The 21,601-nt window shown below is 47.5% G+C and overlaps 2 protein-coding genes across 32 annotated transcripts in view; both read left to right on the top strand.

The window, feature by feature from the left end:
* The window catches only part of CACNA1G (calcium voltage-gated channel subunit alpha1 G), a gene marked incomplete at both ends in the record, with an annotated part of 63,663 nt that extends 60,450 nt beyond the window's left edge, over positions 1–3,213 (top strand). For 27 of the 30 annotated variants that reach the window (XM_080922957.1, XM_080922965.1, XM_080922962.1 and 24 more), the window contains 3 exons: positions 751–928; positions 1,170–1,339; positions 2,488–3,213. In XM_080922957.1, the coding sequence (XP_080779083.1) occupies positions 751–928; positions 1,170–1,339; positions 2,488–3,213 (1,074 nt within the window). The remainder of the gene's footprint in view (positions 1–750; positions 929–1,169; positions 1,340–2,487) is intronic. The other 3 variants (XM_080922971.1, XM_080922968.1, XM_080922969.1) reach the window with 1 other exon arrangement.
* Positions 3,214–19,486: 16,273 nt separating this feature from the next.
* ABCC3 (ATP binding cassette subfamily C member 3) overlaps positions 19,487–21,601 on the top strand; it is a gene marked incomplete at its 5' end in the record, with an annotated part of 45,518 nt that continues 43,403 nt past the window's right edge. For both annotated transcript variants that reach the window (XM_080922198.1, XM_080922197.1), the window contains one exon: positions 19,487–19,531. In XM_080922198.1, coding sequence (XP_080778324.1) covers positions 19,487–19,531 — 45 coding nt within the window. The remainder of the gene's footprint in view (positions 19,532–21,601) is intronic.

Genomic DNA, 21,601 nt, shown 5'->3' with positions numbered 1-21,601 from the left:
CTTAGCACAGCCATCTTCCACCTGCTGGGACTGAGACCATCTGAGCCCATGGGGGGGGGGGGGAGGGGCTTTGCAGCCTTCCTGAGAACAAGTAGCCTAGGGAAAGGGATTCCAAAGAGAAACTCTTGGGATCTGGCCTTGGTTTCTGATTCTGGGGTCCAGGGCAGATCATTGTCTTTCCTTGAAACAGGTTTCCCACACCCATTCCCACCTCAGTCTGACCCCTGAGTCCCCAGTGCCTAGGACTTGCCTCCTACCTCCACCCTCCAGAGTCTCTGTGTAGTTAAAGTAGATCCACAGACTAGCATGGGACAAGTCCCTTGTTTACCTGTTACTTAACCTGCGTGGATCTAGCTCAGGCCTATCCCCTGTTGATCTCTGGGGTAACTTTCAGACTCCCCAAGAGGACCATATGCAGTGTTGGGGGCTGCTCTCTCTTCGGTCACCCCTCCTCATTCTCTACCACCCCCAGCCCAGATGCTCACGGGTGGTCCTGTGGGCATGCTCTTAGGGTGGGGCCTTTCCATTCCTTCCTCCCTCTATGCAGAGACGCATTGTATGTCTTCCCATTTCCTACCATGCTCATCCCCATTACCTTGGCCTAGGAGGGTGTGGAGGTGGGTATGGGTAAGTGGGGGGGGGGGAGACTGTGGGTCTGGTGGGAGAGGGCTTAGTTCCTGCTGTCTAGCTTTTCCTCAGCCATCAACCCCATCTGCATGCTCTTCACCCCATCCCTTGATCCTTTTGCAGATGGTACCCCACCCTGAGGAGGTACCAGTCCCCCTAGGACCAGACCTGCTGACTGTGAGGAAGTCTGGTGTCAGCCGGACACATTCTCTGCCCAATGACAGCTACATGTGTCGCAACGGGAGCACTGCCGAGAGAACCCTAGGACACAGGGGCTGGGGGCTTCCCAAAGCCCAGTCAGGTACCGAGGCTGGGGTAAATAAAACAGCTTTGCTCACACAAGGAGAACCAACCTTGCCTTAAAACCAACAAAAGCATTGTCTCTTATTTTGAAAAAACCCTAAGCTAAAGGGAAATTCCCAGACTGGTGGAAGTGGTTTTCATCCCAGGGCATCGAGGGGTAGAGGCCCCATGGGGAGGAAGGCCTTGAGGGAATCATGAAAAACTATCTCTACTCACCTCTCCATGTCCCTTCCCCACAGGCTCCATCTTGTCTGTTCACTCCCAACCAGCGGACACCAGCTGCATCCTCCAGCTTCCCAAAGATGTTCACTATCTGCTCCAGCCTCATGGGGCCCCCACCTGGGGCACCATTCCTAAACTACCCCCACCTGGCCGCTCCCCTTTGGCTCAGAGGCCTCTCAGGCGCCAAGTAAGCAAGTGTGGAGGGCTGGACCTAGGTCCTGCGGTGGGGCTCTCTAGTTGGAATTCCTATGCTGTTGGTAATGACCAGGTTGACTCTTATTTTTCCGGCAAATGCAGACTGTGTGCCAATGATAGAGCAGCTCTAGGTACTAGGAACTCGGTGCTGGGTAAAGGAGAAGTAGATGGAGTTTACCCATACCTCATGCACACACCTTGTTTCACTGAGGAGCCTAGGGTCCAAGGTACAGCTGTTGCCAGAGAGGTGGTACCCAGGTATCTAGGTTCCCAATCCCAGGCCCAGAGTTTCCACCAATTCTTCACGTGTTGAGCTAAACAGAAGGACACAAAGCGGGGTTTAAGCGTCTTTCCTTCTGGGCAACCCTGGGTCCTCCATCCATGAACCAGAGAGTGACTACCAGAGCCAAATGAGGCTTGTGTGCCTTATGTTGATGTCGGAGTCTCCTGATCACAGATATAGAAATACGTATTAGCATCATGCTCTTGGGGAGCAGGCATGAGCCCTCTTCCTGCAGCCACTCACTACAGCTTCCTGCTGCAAGGCACTGGGACACCGTTCCTGCTCTCTGGGCTCAGTAAGAACAGAGGCAAACATGCCATCAGATTACTGCAGCCACAGGTGATAGCCGAATGGTGTGTGAGTTGTGGCGGGGAGAGCCCAGAGGAGACAAGGCTTAGTTTTACTTGAAGTGGATTTGCCCAGTACTCATCACAAAAACCCATGTTCAGCGGAGCAAGGGATACTTGTTGGGAAGGGTATTCAAAGCCAAGGGAATTGCTACCTTGCTCTCTCTCCCTAAAGGCTAGAGGCACAAAGGGGCCAGTTAGGGAAGTAGAGCTGGCATGAATTCTTTCTGGCCTCCCAGGGCCCAAAGCCCAAAGACCGCAGAGAGTTCCTCCTGCAGGATTTGGGGGAAGTGGAGCAGGGTGGGCAGAAGAAAAGTTTGGTGATTGGAGGGAGGTGTGGTGCACAGAACTCAGAGGACTCATAACCCCCTTTCTCTCAGTAAGCGAAGCTAATAGGATGGTCTTGCAGCTTTGTGGGGGTTAGGGACAGCCAACATGACAGAAAGGATGAAAGATAATCCATGTTGGAAAGGAAATCCGTGGGCTGAGCCCTCCTTCCACTTCCTACAGGCAGCAATAAGGACTGACTCCCTGGACGTGCAGTGCCTGGGGAGTCGGGAAGACCTGTTGTCAGAGGTGAGTGGGCCCTCCTGCCCTCTGACCCGGTCCTCATCTTTCTGGGGCGGGACGAGCATCCAGGTGCAGCAGCGTCTTCAGAACAAAGTCTCCAAGCACATCCGCCTGCCGGCCCCTTGCCCAGGCCTGGAACCTAGCTGGGCCAAGGACCTTCCAGAGACCAGAAGCAGCTTAGAGCTGGACACGGAACTGAGTTGGATTTCAGGAGACCTCCTTCCCAGCAGCCACGAAGAACCCCTGTCCCCACGGGACCTGAAGAAGTGCTACAGTGTAGAGGCCCAGAGCTGCCGGCGCAGGCCTGGGTCCTGGCTAGACGAACAGAGAAGACACTCCATCGCTGTCAGCTGCCTGGACAGCGGCTCCCAACCCCGCCTATGTCCAAGTCCCTCAAGCCTCGGGGGCCAACCTCTTGGGGGCCCTGGGAGCCGGCCTAAGAAAAAACTCAGCCCACCCAGTATCTCTATAGACCCCCCGGAGAGCCAGGGCCCTCGGCCCCCATGCAGTCCTGGTGTCTGCCTCAGGAGGAGGGCACCGGCCAGTGACTCTAAGGATCCCTCTGCCTCCAGCCCCCTTGACAGCACGGCTGCCTCACCCTCCCCAAAGAAAGATGCGCTGAGTCTCTCTGGTTTGTCTTCTGACCCAACAGACCTGGACCCCTGAGTCCTACCCATCTCCCCCAACACCTTTCTCCACTGGGTGCAGATCCTAGCTCCGCCTCCTGGGCAGTATTTCTGAAAAGTCCCAAGTAAGCAACAAGCAGCTACGAGGTACCTCACCCGCCTTCTTCAGTGGCTGGGGGGTATGACAGGCTGGACTTCCAGAGAGTCAATCTGAAGAGAGCACAGCCCTGGAGCCCCTGCCTCCGGGAAGAAGGAGAAGGAGAAGCCCAGTGTGGCCAAGGCTCCCCCGACACCAGGAGCTGTTGGGAGAAAGCAATACGTTTGTGCAGAATCTCTATGTATATTCTATTTTATTAAATTAATTGAATCTAGTCTATGCTGGATGTACGACATTTTGTGACTGAAGAGACTTGGTTCCTTCTACTTTTATGTGTCTCAGAATATTTTTGAGGCGAAAGCGTCTGTCTCTTGGCTATTTTAACCTAAAGTAACCAGACTAGTTATATTCCCTCTTCTTGTCAAGCACAAGCTGGGACCGTGAGTGCATTACAACCCAACGGCGGCCCATCTTCAGCGGGAAGCGAGAACCATTTTGGAAATTGTCATGTAACTTATTTTTCTCCTTTAACCTCGTCATCGTTTTCTGTAGGGGGAAAAAAAAAAAGAGAAAAAGAGAAAAAAAAAATGAGATTTTACAAATGAAATGGAATCTTTTTATATATACATACATACATATCTATATATCTATATATCTATATAAAATAAAGTAATTTTCCAAAATAAAAAGTTAATCACAGTCTAGAGTAAAAACAAAGGGGATGGAGAGATAGGCGTGTTTAGATGACCAGGGAAAGTCCTGGATGTGGGAAGTGGGTGGTGGGAGGAAAGATTCGGGGTTGCCTCTGTGTGTGTGTGTGTCTCGCGCGCACATGTGTGTATGTATGCTCAAGTGTGCACGCGTGTCTTCCTACATTGGTATGTATGAGCTTCATGTTTGAGAGAGGAAGAGCTCAAATGCTCAACCCTGGACGGCGCCATCCTTGCACCTCCCCTGCAAGCCAAGAGAAGAGACCCCTGTGACTGGGAGGGCTGGGAGACAGGGGCTTCTGTTTTCCTATCGGAGCTTTATCCCTTCCTCCGAGCCAGGCAGCTCAGAGAATGTTGAGTAATTCCAGATTAATTCTTATTTCTGCTGACAGCTATCAGCCGCGCATTGAAAGCTAGAAATTGGCGTAATGAAGCTGTTTTGGTTAATGGGGCCAGTGGAGGCTGGGAGGCAGCCTCAGCTGCTGCAGATCTAAACCAAGGAGCTAGTGGGGGAGGGGCAGATGCTTCCGGGTTTTCCTGCCCTATTCTTCCAGTCCAGCGTTTGCCTCATTCTGACTGGGTGATGACCTGAGGTGTCTGGGCTAAACCCTCTTGCCTTGAACTTCATCTATCTGCCTACTGTTATTGAGATTAATCTGTGTAAACAGAGCAGGTTGCCCGCCCTGCCAAGGATGGGAATGCAGGGTCCCGGCTGGAGTCCAGAGGAGATCTCCTGATGAAGCTGAAGAGTTGGTGGCAGCCAGAACACGGAGCTAGAGAGCTGGCTCCCTGAGGGGTGATAAATGATACAATCAAGGTGCTTACATGGTCTGCTGCTGCTTGCCCAGTGGGAGGGAGCCAGAGGAGAGGGAAGAGGGGAGAAAGGTCACCAGTGCAGGGGGGCCAGGAGTGTGGAGAGCCACCTGACCTAGAGCCACCTTTCTGGTGCTACGGCTGACCATAGTCTCTAGGTTGAAGTCCTCATGCCAAAAACGAGTAATCGTAGGCTTAGCCAGCCTGTTCACACAAAGGCCATCCCAAACAGCTGTCTGGTCCCGTCCATTTCCGTTCCCTTGAATGACCCTACCCTTTTAAGCCAGGTGTGTGTGTGTGTGTGTGTGTGTGTGTGTGTGTGTGTATGTGTCTGTGTGTGCATGTGTGTGCATGTCTGTGTGTATGCATGTCTGTGTGTGTGTCTGTGTGTGTGTGTCTATGTGTGTATATGTGTGTGTCTGGTGTGTGTGCATGTGTGTACGAGTCTGTGTATGTGTCTGTGTATGCATGTGTGTATATCTGTGTCTGTGTGTGTATATGTCTATGTGTGCATGTGTGCATGTGTGTGTGTGTGTGTGTGTACTCATGCTTTGGCATAGAAATCAAACCCAGAGTTTTTATGTATTTGAGGCAGTGCTCTACCACTAAGTTCTATTCCTACCCCTGGAACGGATTCTTGAAACCTCGGTGACATCCCTCACTCACAGCCTCCCTTTGCACAGGCAGCTGGGAGCCCGCAGTGTCAGGCTGCTTGTTACTGGGAGGCTGGAGTTACAGGCGTCCATCCTCTGGCCTATTTCCTAAGCTGGGAGAGCTTTTCTGATTGCTCTTTTGGGCAGAAATGATACCACTCGTGGAAGCAAACACCTGGTTTGATCTCCCTAGGGTGTGTGTGATGGTGCCAAGCTCTGATCCCTCTAGCCCTCTCAGCTGGAGAAAGGGGGTACTTGTACAAGCTGGCTTTTCTTTCTTTCTTTTTTAAGGGAAGCTGTGCAAAATTCCTAGAGTTTTGCCACCTGGATCTAGAGATTAAGCTTTTATATTTTTGTAAAATTCTGTAGCTGTCTGTCCCTTATGGGTGGGAGGCTTGGAGGGGGTGGAGTCTGGGAGATCCCCCCTTCTTCTTCTAGTGGTTAGAAGAGTGTGTCAAGCTGCAGCAGAAGACTGAACCCTCTCCTTCACCCAGACTTTCCTCTGTAGACACATAGCAGTATGAGGATTTTATGGTGTCACTTGAGGTAATGCATAGCATGCCTAATTCTTCCTACGGTCCTGTTTCTCTTGCTTCTCTCTTCCCAGTAAGGACTAAAAACACTTGATGAGGACCATACTGGATATGCTTTAGGGTTGTTCTCCAGGGATCTTCTGAGATGCACCCAGTTAGAAGGCAAAGCCCCCTTCTTGTGCTCCCTGTCCCATACCATCTATGGACCTGAGAGCCCTTCTCTGGCAGGAAACAGTCCCTGCATAGGGACATCTGGGTGGCGCTTTGGACATATTGATAGCAGAATGAAGGTGGATTGGTGGGTGGGATATTGTGGTTCACTCTTCCAACATTGCTAGGTCTTTGTCACCAGGCTCAGTGGTGCATCTCTGTAATCTCAGCCCTTGGGAGATGGAAGCAGGGAATCAAGATCTGGAGGTCATCCTCCACCACACAGTGAGTTGGAAACCAGCCTAGGCTACAAGATACTCCTTGTCCAAACCAACCAACTAAAACCCCACCAACAAAACAGTAACAGCGGTGATGGAAAGAAACTGGCGTGTTTCCTTGCACGGGTTTGGAAGTAGAGAAGAGTCAGCTGCTGACTCTTTGGACAGTACATGGTGATCTTGGAAAAGAGGGGCTGGGGAGGCAGCAAGTCTTTGATTAGAACCTCCAAGGCAGGGGCTTCTGAGACAAGAGTAGTGGGGTGAGCCATTGGAAGTGGGAACATCTGTCTCTCTGGGTGCATTGCCTGCCCTCACTCTTCTTCCTGGGGTTCAAAGAAGAAACTGTGTCAAGAGCACCAGGCCTCCACCTCAGCCTTGGCTGCTTCAGTTTCCTCCACCCCCAGGACTCCAGGAAAAGGCCTGTCTGGGGGTGGGGAACTGGGAAAAAGGAGTGATCTGAGCTGGTGCTAAAAACAAACCTGAGGCTCACACACAGTCTCTCGCTCCTCCAAGTGCTGAAGCCAGGGAAGCACCCAGATAGCATTTTTTTCCCCATGTAGCGGTGGCAGATTCATAGAGGTTAAGGCACTTGTCTGAGGTCACACAGCCAGCATTTGGCAGAGTTGCGATTTGACTTTAAGGCTGGTTCTGCAGCTCACACCGCCCCGGTCTCTTCTCACTGAGGAACGGGAAGTGAATGGAAGACCCATGCTTACAAAATGAAAAGAACTTGAAAGGGGGCTGGGGGACCCTTTCTTGAAGCAGTCACATTGGGTTTGTTGAGTCACATGGTGTTCTCCACGTGGCATCTGGGGTCCACAGCCTCCCACCTGGTGAGGTACTAGCCTCTAACACGACCCCAGCCACAGGGATCATGGAGGCTTCCTTTTTGACTCTGGGTGATTTCCAGGAACTTCAAACTGATGTAGGTTCTGCAGCCACTCCAGGTTTCCAGGCAACACCCTTCCTAAGAATGGCTCTGCCCTTTGAAACCCTGGCACCTGCTTGCCTCAACCACCACGGTCTCCACCCTTCTCCTTTCCTGTCCCCACCTGGGCCTCTGCCCACTTTCCAAATAGGCTTCAGCCTCACCTTCACAGGCTTGCCCATCACCGCCTGGTGCCCTATGGTCTCGCCCTCTGAGCGAGCAACCTGCCCCACCTTTGTGACAGCCATGCAGTAAGGGCATTAGACAGCAGGTGGCAGCACAGAGCACTTTCAGCTGCTGCCACCGGGGGTTTCTTTTGAAAAGGGATATATCCAGGAAGAAGATACCAACCCGGATGGATCCTTCCACAGAAAGAAGCACTGTATAGCCCCTAGGAGGAAGCAGCTCACAGTGAAGAACTTGTTTGTGTGGAACCTCGGACTAGAATACGCCATCTGAGCGATGGGGAGCTACAGCCGGGTAGAAAGGGAGGATGAGCCCCTGGTGCCAGTGATGCCCCCTGTGGCCACGGAACTAATCACAGACAGAGGTGGCATGTAGGATAGGGGACTTAACTCTCAAAGCAAGTTTAGTTGTCAACTGATTCCACCTATTGGGCAGAATAAAATGCATCGAGGAAAACGCTCTGCCCGGTATACTCCAGGAGGGAAGTTGGCTACAAACCTTACACTCCACATGCCTTAGCCCCCTCTCCCAATGTACGAGGTTGGCTGAGGCCCAGAGATCCTATTAATTATTACTTTGAAATCTCTGGATGAAGTAGCCAAGCCCTTGCCTGCATGGCAATTAGATGGCGGAGCAGGCTGGGCAGAGGGCAACCTTGCTGAGACTGGGAAGGGACCAGGCAGCTCCCGCTGGGCTGAAGCCTGGAGCAAACAGACCTGCTGCTTGCGAAGCCAGCAGTGGGAGGCAGGGCGTGCCCTGGAGCAAAATTTAGGGCTGTTCCCAAACTTCAAGGGTCTGTAAGGAGCCATTCAGTGAGGTGGGGGATCACATTGCTATTTCTACACTGTCTCTTTTGTTAGCTCCAATCCACCCTGCCCACAGGCAGCATCTCCTGCGCCTGTCTCCCTGTCTCCTTTGCCCTTCTTTCTAGCTCCTGCTGTTATGCCCACTCTGGGTTTACAGTGATCTTCTCTTGCTGTTTTCTTGCCGGGAAGTCCCTGACGCTGGACTGCCTGGAGATGCTCATTGGCGGGGGAGGTAGAGGGCATACATTGTCCATCTTGTTTGGAATCACAGCCAGGTGGAAAAGCAGGACAAGGCACTGGTCACCAGACTGTGTTCCTCTCTATGCCTCAACTCAAGCCACATTGTCCTTGTTTCTCTCATCAGCCCTTTGGCTAGAAATATCTTGGTTCTAAACATTCAAATGCAGAGTGGGTCTTGCTCACTTTGGGGACTGTTCCTTGGAACACTGTGGCCTCACTACCTACCTTCTGGACAAATGGCATTCTAAAAAATGCTGTTTAGGGCTAGAGAGATGGCTCAGTGGTTAAGAGCACTAACTGCTCTTCCAAAGGTCCTGAGTTCAATTCCCAGCAACCACATGGTGTCTCACGACCATCTGTAATGGGATCTAATGCCATTTCTGGTGTGTCTGAAAATATCAACAGTATACTCACATAAAATAATAAATAAATAAATAGATATTTTTTTTTAAAAAAGAAATGCTGCTTAAAATTTCCCTTTACAAATCAAATTCTCATCCAACCAGTAACAAGTTAACCATATTCTCTGAGATTATTTATACAAGCTATGCCTTGAACCTGTTCAGAATTATCTTACGACTGTAACCACTTTTGCTATGCTTTGGACATCCCAATGTACCATGTTCCCTATTTCCCCTTTGGGATTCTTCCATGCTCCTGACTCAGAACAATGGATGTGTATAGAAGATGTGGTACCCAAGTCTAAGAAGCAGCAAAGGCATTGAAAGCAGCATCACTTCCTCCCTGACTGTGGCTTTGTGTGCTATTAGGAATCAACAGGGCCAGAAAGACAATTTTCTCCCTGTGAGAATCCTGTAAAAGACAAAGGCTTCCTCACTCTTTTTCATTACTGGATTTATTACACTGTTCGATAGAGGATGGCCTTGGTTCAGAATCTACCTTTTAGACCCTCTTAGATTGGGTTACTCTCTTTCAGACTAGGCTTCTCTTAGATTAGACTACAATTAGATTAGGACAGTAGAGACAGAAATATGAGGCCCACTCCTGGGTAAAGGGCACCAAGAGCTGGTCTTTAACCTTTTATATGGCACAGACACATTTGGAAGCCATGTAGGAGGAAGCATTCTCTCTGTTGCTGCGTAAATCTGAAGCAGTCCTAGCCACCTGCTTGAGTTAGTAAGTGAACAGCAAACACGCCTTTTTGACGGGGACTGAGAAAACTGGACTCTTTGTGTGAGCCTGATTTAGTCTGGGGAAACTTTTGCTTTCACTCTGAGGAACTCTCTGTCCCCTGAATCTTGAGTTCCTGCATGGCAATTAATGACTCTGGTCCTAAGAGTCAGAGCTAAGATGTCTTTAGAACAAATGTATGAGCTTTTAAGCATTATTCAGAAGTGTTGCCTTTGGTATCCTGATAGAGACTTGGGCAGGGCAGGGTGGGATTGGTAATCAGGTGTGCTGTGCATCAATGGAAACATCTAATTCTTCAGAACCAAATCTGGTGAGCTGTATTATCAACAGAAAAGAGAGGGGCTTCTGGGAAAATCACTACCTACTAAAATTCTTGCACTCCCTCAGCCTAACTTTCCTCCAATTGGTAATCCATATTCACAAAACGACCTCCAAAAATGTCTTGAAGAGGTTTCTCAAACAGGAGAATTTTTAACCTCATACCTTATCTTTGAAGAAGACAATTCCCAGTCATACAGGATTCTTGTTTTTCTGCTTACAGACTTTTTTTTTTAACATTAAAGAGAATGGGGGCCAAGGCCATTTCCCCAGAGAATAACAGATGTTGTAGCAAATCTTATGAAATAACACCTTTTGGCTGACAAACCCTTATGAAAACACTACGAATCACTGCTCAATATAGTTCATATTCCCAGGGATGGGTGGATACATGACAGCTAGTTGTTGCTTAAGGTCAAAGGCAACAACCCTCTCCAAATGTTATTTAGGATCAATTGACCAGATTCAAGGAAACCTTAAAACTGTAACTCTACAACTCTTCCAAGACTATGATTAATAAACAAATCAACAGAGCCATTTTGAGGGCTAGGAATCATTTCTCTAATCATAACATTCCTTCAGAGCCTTCAAAAAAAAGATTTATTTTCTTATTATAGATAAGTACACTGTGGTTGTCCTCAGACACACCAGAGGAGGACATCAGATCCCATGACAGATGGTTGTGAGCTACTGTGTGGTTTCAGGGAACTAAACTCAGGACCTCTGGAAGAGCAGTCAGTGCTCTTAACCAGTGAGCCATCTCTCCAGCCCCGGATCCTTTTTCTACCATCTGACAAAAACCAACAGAGCCATTATATGAGCTTTGTCTATCACAAGCTACAGAGTGACAGACAATAAAGTGGCTGTTCACACCGTATCTCTTTCATTTGTTTATGAAAATGCGAATTCTGACTGAAAAAAAAAAGTCTCCATTCCATTGTAGCTGCAGTTGGCGCTTGTACTGGCAAGTTTTAAGTTCTGTAGGCCAATCAATATCATTCTAAATTTGTTTTTAAAAAATCCAATTTTGGACATGGAAAAATAAATACTAAGGGCAATTAATATATTGAAGATATAAACCAGCCCTCTTGCACCCTGAGTTTGGAAGCCAGAGTCTCCTCGCCTGGATGTCTCCCAGATGCCAGGAACACAGCCAGCTGTAGCCACTGCTGGCCTTATCCCTTTAGACCTTTTGGAACACTCCCTCTGGTGCCACCCCTAACCCTAAGACTATAAAATATTTAATCACCAGTATTAAAAATAATTCGACTTTAGATGTGCCTTTAGTTAAAGATATAAAATTATGTGTAATAGGAAATGCAGTGAGACTCCCCACAGCCTTATGGAGATTTCTTACTACAAAGGTTTTGGCTAAATTTTAGGTAAAACAAATTGGATATTTTTGTTTGCCTAGATGTTGCTGATTCAAATTTACAAGTCAAATTCCTGTTATGGTTAATTCCCAGCTGCTCCAAGAAATGTCAGCATTAACTCAATTGGCACAATTGATTATTATACCTTATCTAACACCCCAAGCTCGTGATGATTATTGCAAAATCAAAGTCTTGATTCCTCAGATGCATACTGGACTCAGCTGATATCTCTTGATAAATCTTATATTACAGTTTTAGTCAACCAGATCCTCATAACTGCCATGGTCAACACATAAGCTCATGTTTCTACCATAGCCAAACAATTCTGCCCCTCTCATTAGACTTAAGTCTCTAGATGTAGACATCCAAGGGATGGTTATTCACTACCAGATGTAGAAGCCGTATGTGCTGCCTTCCAGAATGCAAGTGCATCTTGCAGCCCTTAACCTCCTTCCCTTTGGGGACAAGACTTCCTGTCTCAGTAGGGTTGAAACAGCTCTATACTTGGACATTCTTTTTTCCTGAAGTCCACTTGGATAAAAGGTCCCCCACAGCTTTCGTAAATCAATGACCTATCAAAGGGGACAGACCTAAACATTTATATCAGCTAATTCGAGAACACTTGAGGCTGATCATACAGAACCATCCTTTAGGGCCTGGATCACTCCTTCCTCTGTATTTCCCAGACATCTGGTAAGTGGAGGTGTCTATGTGATCTCTGTCCTGTTAATGTCCACTGTCATCTCTGGTGTTCTGCAACCAGAAGTTTACTCTCCTACCGTGGCTTCTTAAACTACAATGTTAATTATTATTATGGTTGTTTTGAAGACGGGAGTTCTCTGTACAGCTCTGGCTGTCCTAGAATTACCTGTGTAGACTAGGCTGGCCTCAAACTCAGAGATCTACTTGTCTCTGCTCCTTGTGCACTGAGATTAAGGGCATGTGACATTACACCTCGGCCCCATATTATAATAATAATAACAACAATAATAATTATTACTATTATTGTTATGATTTGTCTCAGTTAGGATTTTACTGCTGTATACAGCCAATGGTGGGTTAACAGGCAATATACAATATTAGAACAAACATTCCACCCAGCCGTTACTCATTATGAGCAGCCCCCACCCGATGAACAGAATTTCCACAGCCCTTCCTGCCTTCTTTTAAACTTTATTGATTACAATTGTCTGTCCCAAAAAAGCTAATGTTAAGTTCTTCTCAGTGGCTCTCAGGAAAAATCAATGGTTTTCTGTTTTACTTGGGATTTCCCAACGTAGCCTTCTCAACTTTTTTATTCTTTTAAAGGAGACACTGACTTAAACTCACCTAACAGGGTAATTCCTAGCTTTGCAGTGATAACAATTAGATTTTCCAGCTCTGATTCAAAGACAACTTTTCACAGGCACTGAGATCCAGCTTCTTCTCTTGGCATTTTAAAACAGTTGTTTCTTCCCCATACACCTAACCAAAACATTTTTACTCAAAATGTTCGCTCAGAAAAAAAGGAAAATAAAAATAAAAATAAAAAAAATCACTCTTAATGAGACAGAAACAGAACCTCCTAGCTCCCTGGACAAGACCCCAATATTTTTTTTTCTTTTTAAGAAAGTTTGTCAATTTATTTTATGTATGTGAGTACACTGTTGCTGTCTTCAGACACACCAGAAGAGGTCATCATATTCCATTACAGATGGTTGTGAGGCACCATGTGGTTGCTGGGAATTGAATTGAGGACCTCTAAGAAGTGTTGTAAGACCCGAGGAGTCTTAGCTCAGGAGCGCGACCCACAGAACACAATTAAACGATAGACCGCTGTAATAACAAGAGGTTTAATTCCATGTACATGGGGTTGCTCATCCTCACAGGGAGTCAGCCACAAACTCAAAAGACACACGTCTTTTATTCTCTACAGTGGGCAGACTTCAGCAACAGGATAGTTGGCTTATTCTCATTGGTGGATCAAAGGACCTTTTCAGGCATTGGCTAGCCCCATTCAAGGGGCTGTTCTTGGCTTAGTTAGTCGTTTTCTCAGGTAGCCTTGAGCCTGGCCTCGGGAAAGGGCCAGTTTGGAAAGTCCCTAAGAAGGGGGAGGAACTGGGTGGTCTGACAGAGTCAGGCTAACTCCTGGAGATTTTTCTTGGAATTTATCACTGGGAGAAGTAAAAATTCTCTTTTCCTGAGAATTGTTTTGTCTTTAACTCAGCTTAATCAACATAGCCTGACCTGTACACTAAAACTTTGTTTATACACTCTCAAAAACTTTGAGGTGTTTAGGCTGATGATGAAGTATATTTGGACTTTTCTATGAGACCTTGTGGCTGTCACCCAGTAAATTTTGTCCTTACCCACTTTCTCAAGAATGGAGTGTTTTGGAAAAGTCTTAGAGCCCCTAAAAACTTTATTTTTTATATTTCAGAAGAGCAGTCAATCGGTGCTCTTAACCGCTGAGCCATCTCTCCAGCCCCAACCCAAATATTCTTCATCGTCTGCAGCCCAAGACAAATTCAGCTTTCTCTAGCCAGCCCAGAAGAATGGGAAATACCTTTTCCTGGTTTGGGGACAGGGAGACACAAATATCATTTAACCTCCCTCCTACGAAGACTCCGTGGAATTCCATTACATCCCTTACAAGCCCGATCTCCCACAAGTACGCATCCTATTTCTGATGCATTGACCATTTCTCTGATGGAGCTAATACATCATGGAAGTGAGCCATCTCATTGTGATGATGCTAGAACTTGGCTCTCTTGTTACCCTCCCTGAACAGCCCTGCCCCACCCCATGGGCAGAACTTTTCCTATCCTTTCTGCCATAAAACAAATCCTTGCTCGGTCTTTCCGTTTCTGGACTGATTCTCACAATGTGGCTGAAGCCATCCCACTCTTACCTCTAGCTGTTATGGAGGTTGTGGCCCCCTCAGAAAAGACCATAGACTTAATCTGATTATAATTAAAGAGGTTACTGATTCATTGCTAGAAGGAGGGCAGCCTTAAAGCTAAATCTCAGGCATGTTGTGGAGGAAAAGGTTTTTGGGTTTTTGTTTGTCTGTTTGGGGGGATTTGTTTTGGTTTTGTTTGTTTGGTTGGTTGGTTGGTGATTTTTTGTTTAGTACTGTTTTGGTTTTTCAAGACGAGGTTTCTCTGTGAGTAGCTTTGACTGTCCTGAAACCTAGTCTGTAAACCAGGCTGGCCACAAACTCGCAGAGACCCACCTGCTTCTGTCTCCCAAGTAATGGGATTAAAGACACGTACCATCACCATCTGGCTATTTTTAAATTTATTTCTTTATTTCGGCTTTTGTGAGACAAGGTCTTTGTAACCTTGGCATCCTAGAACTTGCTCGGTAGACTAGGTTGGCCTTGAACTCAGAGATCTGCCAGCATCTGCCTCTTGAGTGCGGCGATTAAAGGTGAGCATACCAGCAGGGAAGTGTTTTATTTTTTCTTTTTCTTTTCTTTCTTTTTTTTTTTTTTTTTAAGGCAAAAACCACAAGAAGACCCTTAATATCTACACAAGCAAGCAAAGACGGTTTGCTCTGTGAAATGGTCAAAGCGACCCACAGTATTCCTTGGTGTCTGTGTAAACAAGTTACAGAAGCAAAAGAAAAAGAAAAAAAGCAATTAGTCATATCATAACAAGTAGATGGTCATGGCTGTACATTTCTGGGCCTGAGTCACTGAGTAAGGACTACTGGGACCTTATCTTCCAGGGACTGGAGTCAGCGGCAAACATCAGGTGGGTACCAAGATAATGCCTAACATAAAAAGCAATTTCTTTAAGCCGTCAGAAAGCCACCTTGCTCATACCTCAGACTTCTTGTTTCCAGTGCTTAGCTCTATCTAAAGCCTCTATCAATTGCTGGTCCCTCCATTCCCCGGCCCAGAGGCAGGTCAGTACCTGGGATCTTCGTCCAGTGATCTTTGGCAGATAGGTGTAATTCATATAAATTTCTCTGTCCCTGCTTGTACCGATGCTTTCTCAGGCCCTGTCCTTGCTACCTCTCCGACGCATGAGTCTGCTCAAGCTGTCTGTAATGATACCTTCCCAAACAAAAACAAACAAGGGTCCTGCTTATATATCTAAAACTTCTCTCTCTTTAACAATTTTGGAAATTTCACGTCTCTCTTGGCATATAGTATATAATAATAAAAATCATTACTTAGTTTAATAACAAATTATATTATCAATATAATTTAATAATATAATAAATTCTTTATAATCCCCAAGGACAAGCCATAACTGAGCAAGCCTATTTATTACAAAAAAATAAATAAATCAAATGCATAAAGAAAAAGGTAGGGATAAGGGGATTGTCTGCTCAGGAGCAACTCACTCAAGCAAATTTAAAATTTTAAAATTTTAAATTATTCCTCTCAATTCCCCTCCCCCAAACTGCAGAAAAACATCTTTAGAAGAGATTTTTACAAAAACTAATGACTTTATATAAACTCCCTAAAAAAAATCCAACAAATAGCTGGAGGCCCCCCTTCCCCAATTAATCCACCCCCCAATAACCCGCCCCCCTCACCATTAATCAGATCCCAGGCTCCATCCCCGTCTGTGTTTTCTCTTACAGGACCTCTGCAGATTCTAGAGTGGCTACTAAAGTCAGACCATGAGTTGCTACAACTGTGACTTTGCTCATTTGCCTCCTGCTTGAGATGCTCTTCCTGCCTTTACCGCCTTTTCCATAGAACATTTGGAACTGAAGAAATCCTCCAAAAAACAGTCTTCTTTCATGAGAGTAACTGGCTAGTCAGTGACAAACACTCCCTGAAGACCCAGCCAAGCCCTGCCCTGGTGCTGAAGAATACTGTGACAAATAAAATTCAGTTCCTATACTCAGTGTTCACAGACCCCTGGGGAGGCAGAAGTTGTGATATAGGGAAGACACTTCTTGTTCATAGACAGGATCTCATATAGCTTAGACTATCTTATACTCACTGGGTAGCCGAGGCTGGCCTTGAACTTGTGATCTTTTATCTCCATCCCCCAAGTGCGGAGATTACAGTTATGCACTACGGTACCCAATACTGACAGAGAGATATCTTGAAGGATAAACAGAATATGGTGAATGCAGAGAGGGTCAGGGGAGTTAGGAGAGGGTCTTCCGGGTAGCTCGAGGCCCTGGCCAAACTATAGGAGGTCCCAAGGCCTGAGCTCTCTTGCTTGGGTGAGACAAGCAATCAAAACAACGATGCCATACAGACACTATTTTAGTAGTAATTTTATGGAGGGGGCCCTTTTGTTTCCAGCTTTCTGCAGGGCATTTCTTTGCTCACTCAGCCCATTTAGCTCCCAAGTAAATGGCACAGAGACCTGGTGATTTTATTAACAAGCTGCTGGTACTAGAACTGAGCAGATAATTATATTTTAACCTTTATGCTATTTTGCTATTTCCCAGCCATGTGCCCTGAGTTACTTGCCAATTTGACTCACCTGGGCTCCTTCTGATATAGTTGTCTGTCCTCAGAGCGAACTTCTCTTGGCCATGTGTTCACGGTCCATCCTCATGGTCCATCCTGCCTCACTCAACCTCCTTCTCCCTCCTCTCCCCCACCCCCTTGTCCCTCCCTGAAACCCCTCCCCCGATCGCAAGTTCTACCTTTCTATCTCCTCTACCAGTTATGGGCTCCAGCTTTTTATTAGCCAACCAGAGATAACTGGGGATCATTCTTTACAGCACACGGGTCATTACAATGCCCGTGTCTGGATTGTAACCTGATCTTGGGATATAGAACTCAGCAACTGAATACACAATACACAAGACCAACCCCAACACACTATGATTGTTCTTCAAGGACCATAGGAAAAAAGACCACACCCCATAAGAAGCTAGAAGGGGGTGCACTCCCAGCATTTTCAGAGGTGAGGGAAGGCCAGGATCACTAAGGAATCCATCATGGCTTTGGATCCTCCCACCCTGTATGGAGAGACCAGGGAAGACAGAAAGGATGGAAAGGCTTCTGTCACGAAGGATGGTGTCTTTGCTCCAGTGCTGAACCAGGACTCCTGCCCTCAAATTGGAAGCCTAACCATTGAACTCCATGCTGACCTTGAGCTGGAAGGTCGCAGGGAACAAGAAGGATCAACTGAAGCTAGAGGAGGCTCATCTTCCTAAAGGGTTCCAGAGGAAAGTCCCTTAGTCTCCCCAAGCTCAGAACCACACTGCTGGGTTTTATCCATGGCCCCACCCTAGGAGAAAGTCAGTAGTAAAATGCCCAGGGTGACGAGAAAGTCATGTTCGTTAGTGGAAGACTCAGAGGCTTTGACCTTAGATACCTAGACCTTGGGGTAGGAAAACAGCTTCCACGGTTCTTTGCTCCCTTTTGTCCATGAAACTGGTCCCAGAGGCACAAGGAGCCTGTCAAGGTTACATAGGGTACAACAGTTACTACCTGAGGTGTGGAGAGGCTGTAGGCGTGACTCGGTATGGCTGCCTTGGGGACATTCAAAAGTCTTCACACGTAAATGTGACCAAAGGCATACTAACACAACATGAAAGCTCCATGAAGTCTTTATACAGAGGTTGGAGGAAGACAGGATGGGGAGGAAGGGGAGGAAAGGACAGAGGGCAGAGGGATGTCACACAGGTCCCCAGGCTAACGGCCCCCTCACTTTACTAGCTCCAGTACGTCCTGCCTGCCGGAGGGGTAAGGGATGGTCTGCACTGGAGCCCTTCAACCCTAAACTGAACCCAGGCTAGAAATGGCCTGTCCTGTGCCAACCAAACACACACACACCACACCACACACACACCACATACACCACACACACACCACACACACACACACAGTCACACACACACCACACACATATACCACATACATACACACCACACACACACATACACACCACACACGCAATCAAAATACACACCACACACACACACACACACACACACACACAATCACAATACACACCACACACACAATCACAATATACACACCACACACACACACACACCACACACACATACACCACACACACACACACACACACACACACACACACTCACGAGCTTACAGGTAGAGACGGGTAAATTAGACCAGGAGGATTTCTGCTCACTCCAGGGAGGGGTAGTGAGTTAGGATCTTATTAGGAAAGAGAAAGATAAAGGGGAGCCCACCGTAGCCAGGCTGGGAGGCCACTTTATAAGCTGACAATGTAGAGGTTCAGCGTTAAGACAAGGTGCTGGCTGGGTGGAGATGGTACACGGCTTTAATCCCAGCACTTTGGAAACACAGGCAGGCAGGTCTGTGAGTTCGAGGCCAGCTTGGTCTACTGAGTGTGCTTCAGAGTAGCCAAGGCTACACAGAGAACCCCTGTCTTAAAGAAACAAAACAGGTAACAGTCCTAGTGAGGACTCTTGCTGGGCCTCTCTGGAATTCACATAGGTTGGGTATGTACGACTGTTATATCAGTACATACTCGTTATATAGTTTTCTGTTGCATCCTCAGAAAAGCCCGTGTGAAGGATTCTGTTATGGTTATCTAGGCTTCACCAGCGGGGAAGAGAAGTGCCGCAGCAAGACTCAGAGCCACAGAAGCAGAGAAGGCAGCAGAGTAAGAGGACCGAAGAAAAGTCACACACCCATCTCTTTGGTCCAACTTCATGCCTCCCTCTCCTGCTGCACACGTGTCCATTGGCACATCACATAAACGTGCTGGTGTCAGTTCTCTGGGAACGTATGAAGAGAGACACTGAGCTCACAAGCACTTCATGTACTATGGATGATAATCCTGCATTTACTTATAAGGCCAGAAGTGACCTTACCTTTATAAAGGACTTCTTTTACAGTGAGACTCTTTCTCAGGTCCATCGGCTTTGGGGTCTAGAAGCTCGGGGACTAGAACTGTCAACTACCCCTCCGTACTCTACAGTCCCTTCTTACAGGGTTAGATATCAGCTGTTTTACCAACTGTGTTGCAATCAGGGAGAACTTGACCCAGAGGGCCTGAGGGCGGGGCGGGGAGGAGTGCGGATGGAGCTGGGAGTCAGAGGCGGTTCCCTGGCCAGTTCCGCTGGGGCTGAGCTTCACTGAGATCCCAAGTCCTGCAGTGCAACAGCCACATGGACCGCCTGTGCGGCTCCGGGGAGCTGGGCTCCAAGTTCTGGGTAAGAAGCGTCTCTTGGGATCCGTGCTACAGAGGAAGTAGGTGTCAACCGTGGGAAGTCTGGTCTCCCGCCCCACCACAGCCTTCCGGGGGAGGCACGGGGCATGCAGGAGCAGCAGCTGATGCCCTGGGAAGGAGGATGTGCATAGTCAGTCCTGGGAGGATCTAGGCTCCAAAGAGGGGAGAATGGGCACAGAAAGGGTGTGTAGCCACGATGCTCTGTGCCTTGCCCTACTGTAACCTGGAGTAGCTGGGCAGAAAGGAGGCTCTTGGAATCTGTAGTTGCAGGGTGCCAAGACCAGGGAAGCGCAGGCACCTGCCTCTCTGTAAGCCTCTCTGTCTGGTTGATCCTGAGGTACAGAAGGAACATTTTGCATTCTGCCTGCATTTCTAATGAATGAACATCCCTCCCTCCACCCCCAGCAGCTGACCTATGGCTTGGTTATTCATTATTCCTTCCCTACACCCTAGGACATCCAGAGCCCTGATCAGTCAGGACTTGCTACAGCTAGATCTTTCATTCCAGGCCCTGTTTTGGTAGAGATAGGCCTCCTCACAGACCTATAGGACATAAAAGAGAGAGAGGAGAGACAAGGTCTTTCAGCTCAAACCTTTCCACTGATAGATAGGGGAAACGGGGGTCCAGAGAGGAAGGTAATTGCGCCAAAGCACCCAATTCCATGAAACCAGATAATAATCAAGTAAGTTAAAGCAGGCCTTTTGGACTGCAGTTATAGCTCAGGGCTTGCCTGGCATGCAGAAGACCCTAGGCTTAAAACTCAGTACTGTGTGGGTACAGTATAGGCACACACACACACACACACACACACACACACAAAGGTAACTTTTTGTGGCTCTCATCAAATCCTTTAATCAGTCAGGGACTGTTTTCAAATCTAGACTTAAAATCCCTGTCTGTATTTCTTCCATTATGAATATTTGTACATATGCATCTGGTGTATGCAGATATGCATGTGCAGGGGTGAAGGTGAGCTGTTTTGCACAGATCTGTGCTAGTGCCTGTGTGTGAACAAATATGCATGTAAAAGTCAAGAGCCATACTCTAGTGTTGTCGTTTAAGGTATCTCGAACTGGGCTGGGCACAGAGTGTAACGTGGACCTGGGAGAAGTGAAAGGTCCTAAGTCCTCCTCCCTCCCTTCCAATGTCAAGAAGCTGGATATGGCTCCATAGCTTGTCATCCAGTTTTCAGGAGCTGGAAGTAGAACTGGAAATTCAAGGTTATCCTTGGCTACAGGACAAGTGCCAAGGCCAGCCTGAGACTCTATCTTCAAACAAAAAACAAAAAACACCTTTGGAGGCCACCCTTTTTCTTTGGGTCACTCACTGGTTCTAGAACAAACCATGAAGTGCGCCCCCATCAACTAGACTGGAGGGACCACCCTTTTCTAAGGTCCAGAGGCAATACACTGACTTGTGGGTGCACCTCCCTTCTCTGCTCCCTTGGACTTGGAAGGTGTGACGACAGATAGTGTGGTAATGATCACAGTGACTAGGCAAAAAAGGTGAACAATCAGGAGGGAGGGTGTGCCAAGCTCCAGGTACAACCTTCCTGGTCCCTAGGTGGCAATGAAGCCTGAGTAATTAGAACTTCCCAAGGCATTGCTCCCTAGAGGCTGGAGATAGAAACCTCAGGATTTCCTCCTGTCCCAAGCTCAGAGATAGGCGACACAGGGGCTTAGCTAACCCAACCTTTCAAGGCAGAGACTTGGGGAGAAATGGACACCTGGCCAGTATAGCCATAGCAAGATCACAGTGTTGTTCCAGAGTGCCGTGCTAAGAGACAAGCACTTTTGAGACTCAGGCACCCTGGCCCTGGAACATAATACTGTGCATGAGGCCATGTGGGTTGGATCTCATCTCTACTGTGATCCTTGGGGTGGGGGTGTCTCTGCTTAGATATCTTCAATGACAGGGAACTGACTTACCCCTCTGCACACCCCAGACTGAAGACATCCCCCACCTTCCAGGTGATCTTGGCTTCTGAAGAACATTCCTAGCTGCACTTGTCAGTGGCTTCTTGTTGAGTATGAGAAAGCAGGGAGCTTCTCA

This window comes from Micromys minutus, assembly GCF_963924665.1.
Source record: "Micromys minutus genome assembly, chromosome: 10".
In the NCBI taxonomy this organism is placed as follows: domain Eukaryota; kingdom Metazoa; phylum Chordata; class Mammalia; order Rodentia; family Muridae; genus Micromys; species Micromys minutus.
The sequence above is the reverse complement of the archived record's forward strand: the minus strand, read 5'-3'. Positions and strand labels throughout refer to the sequence as shown.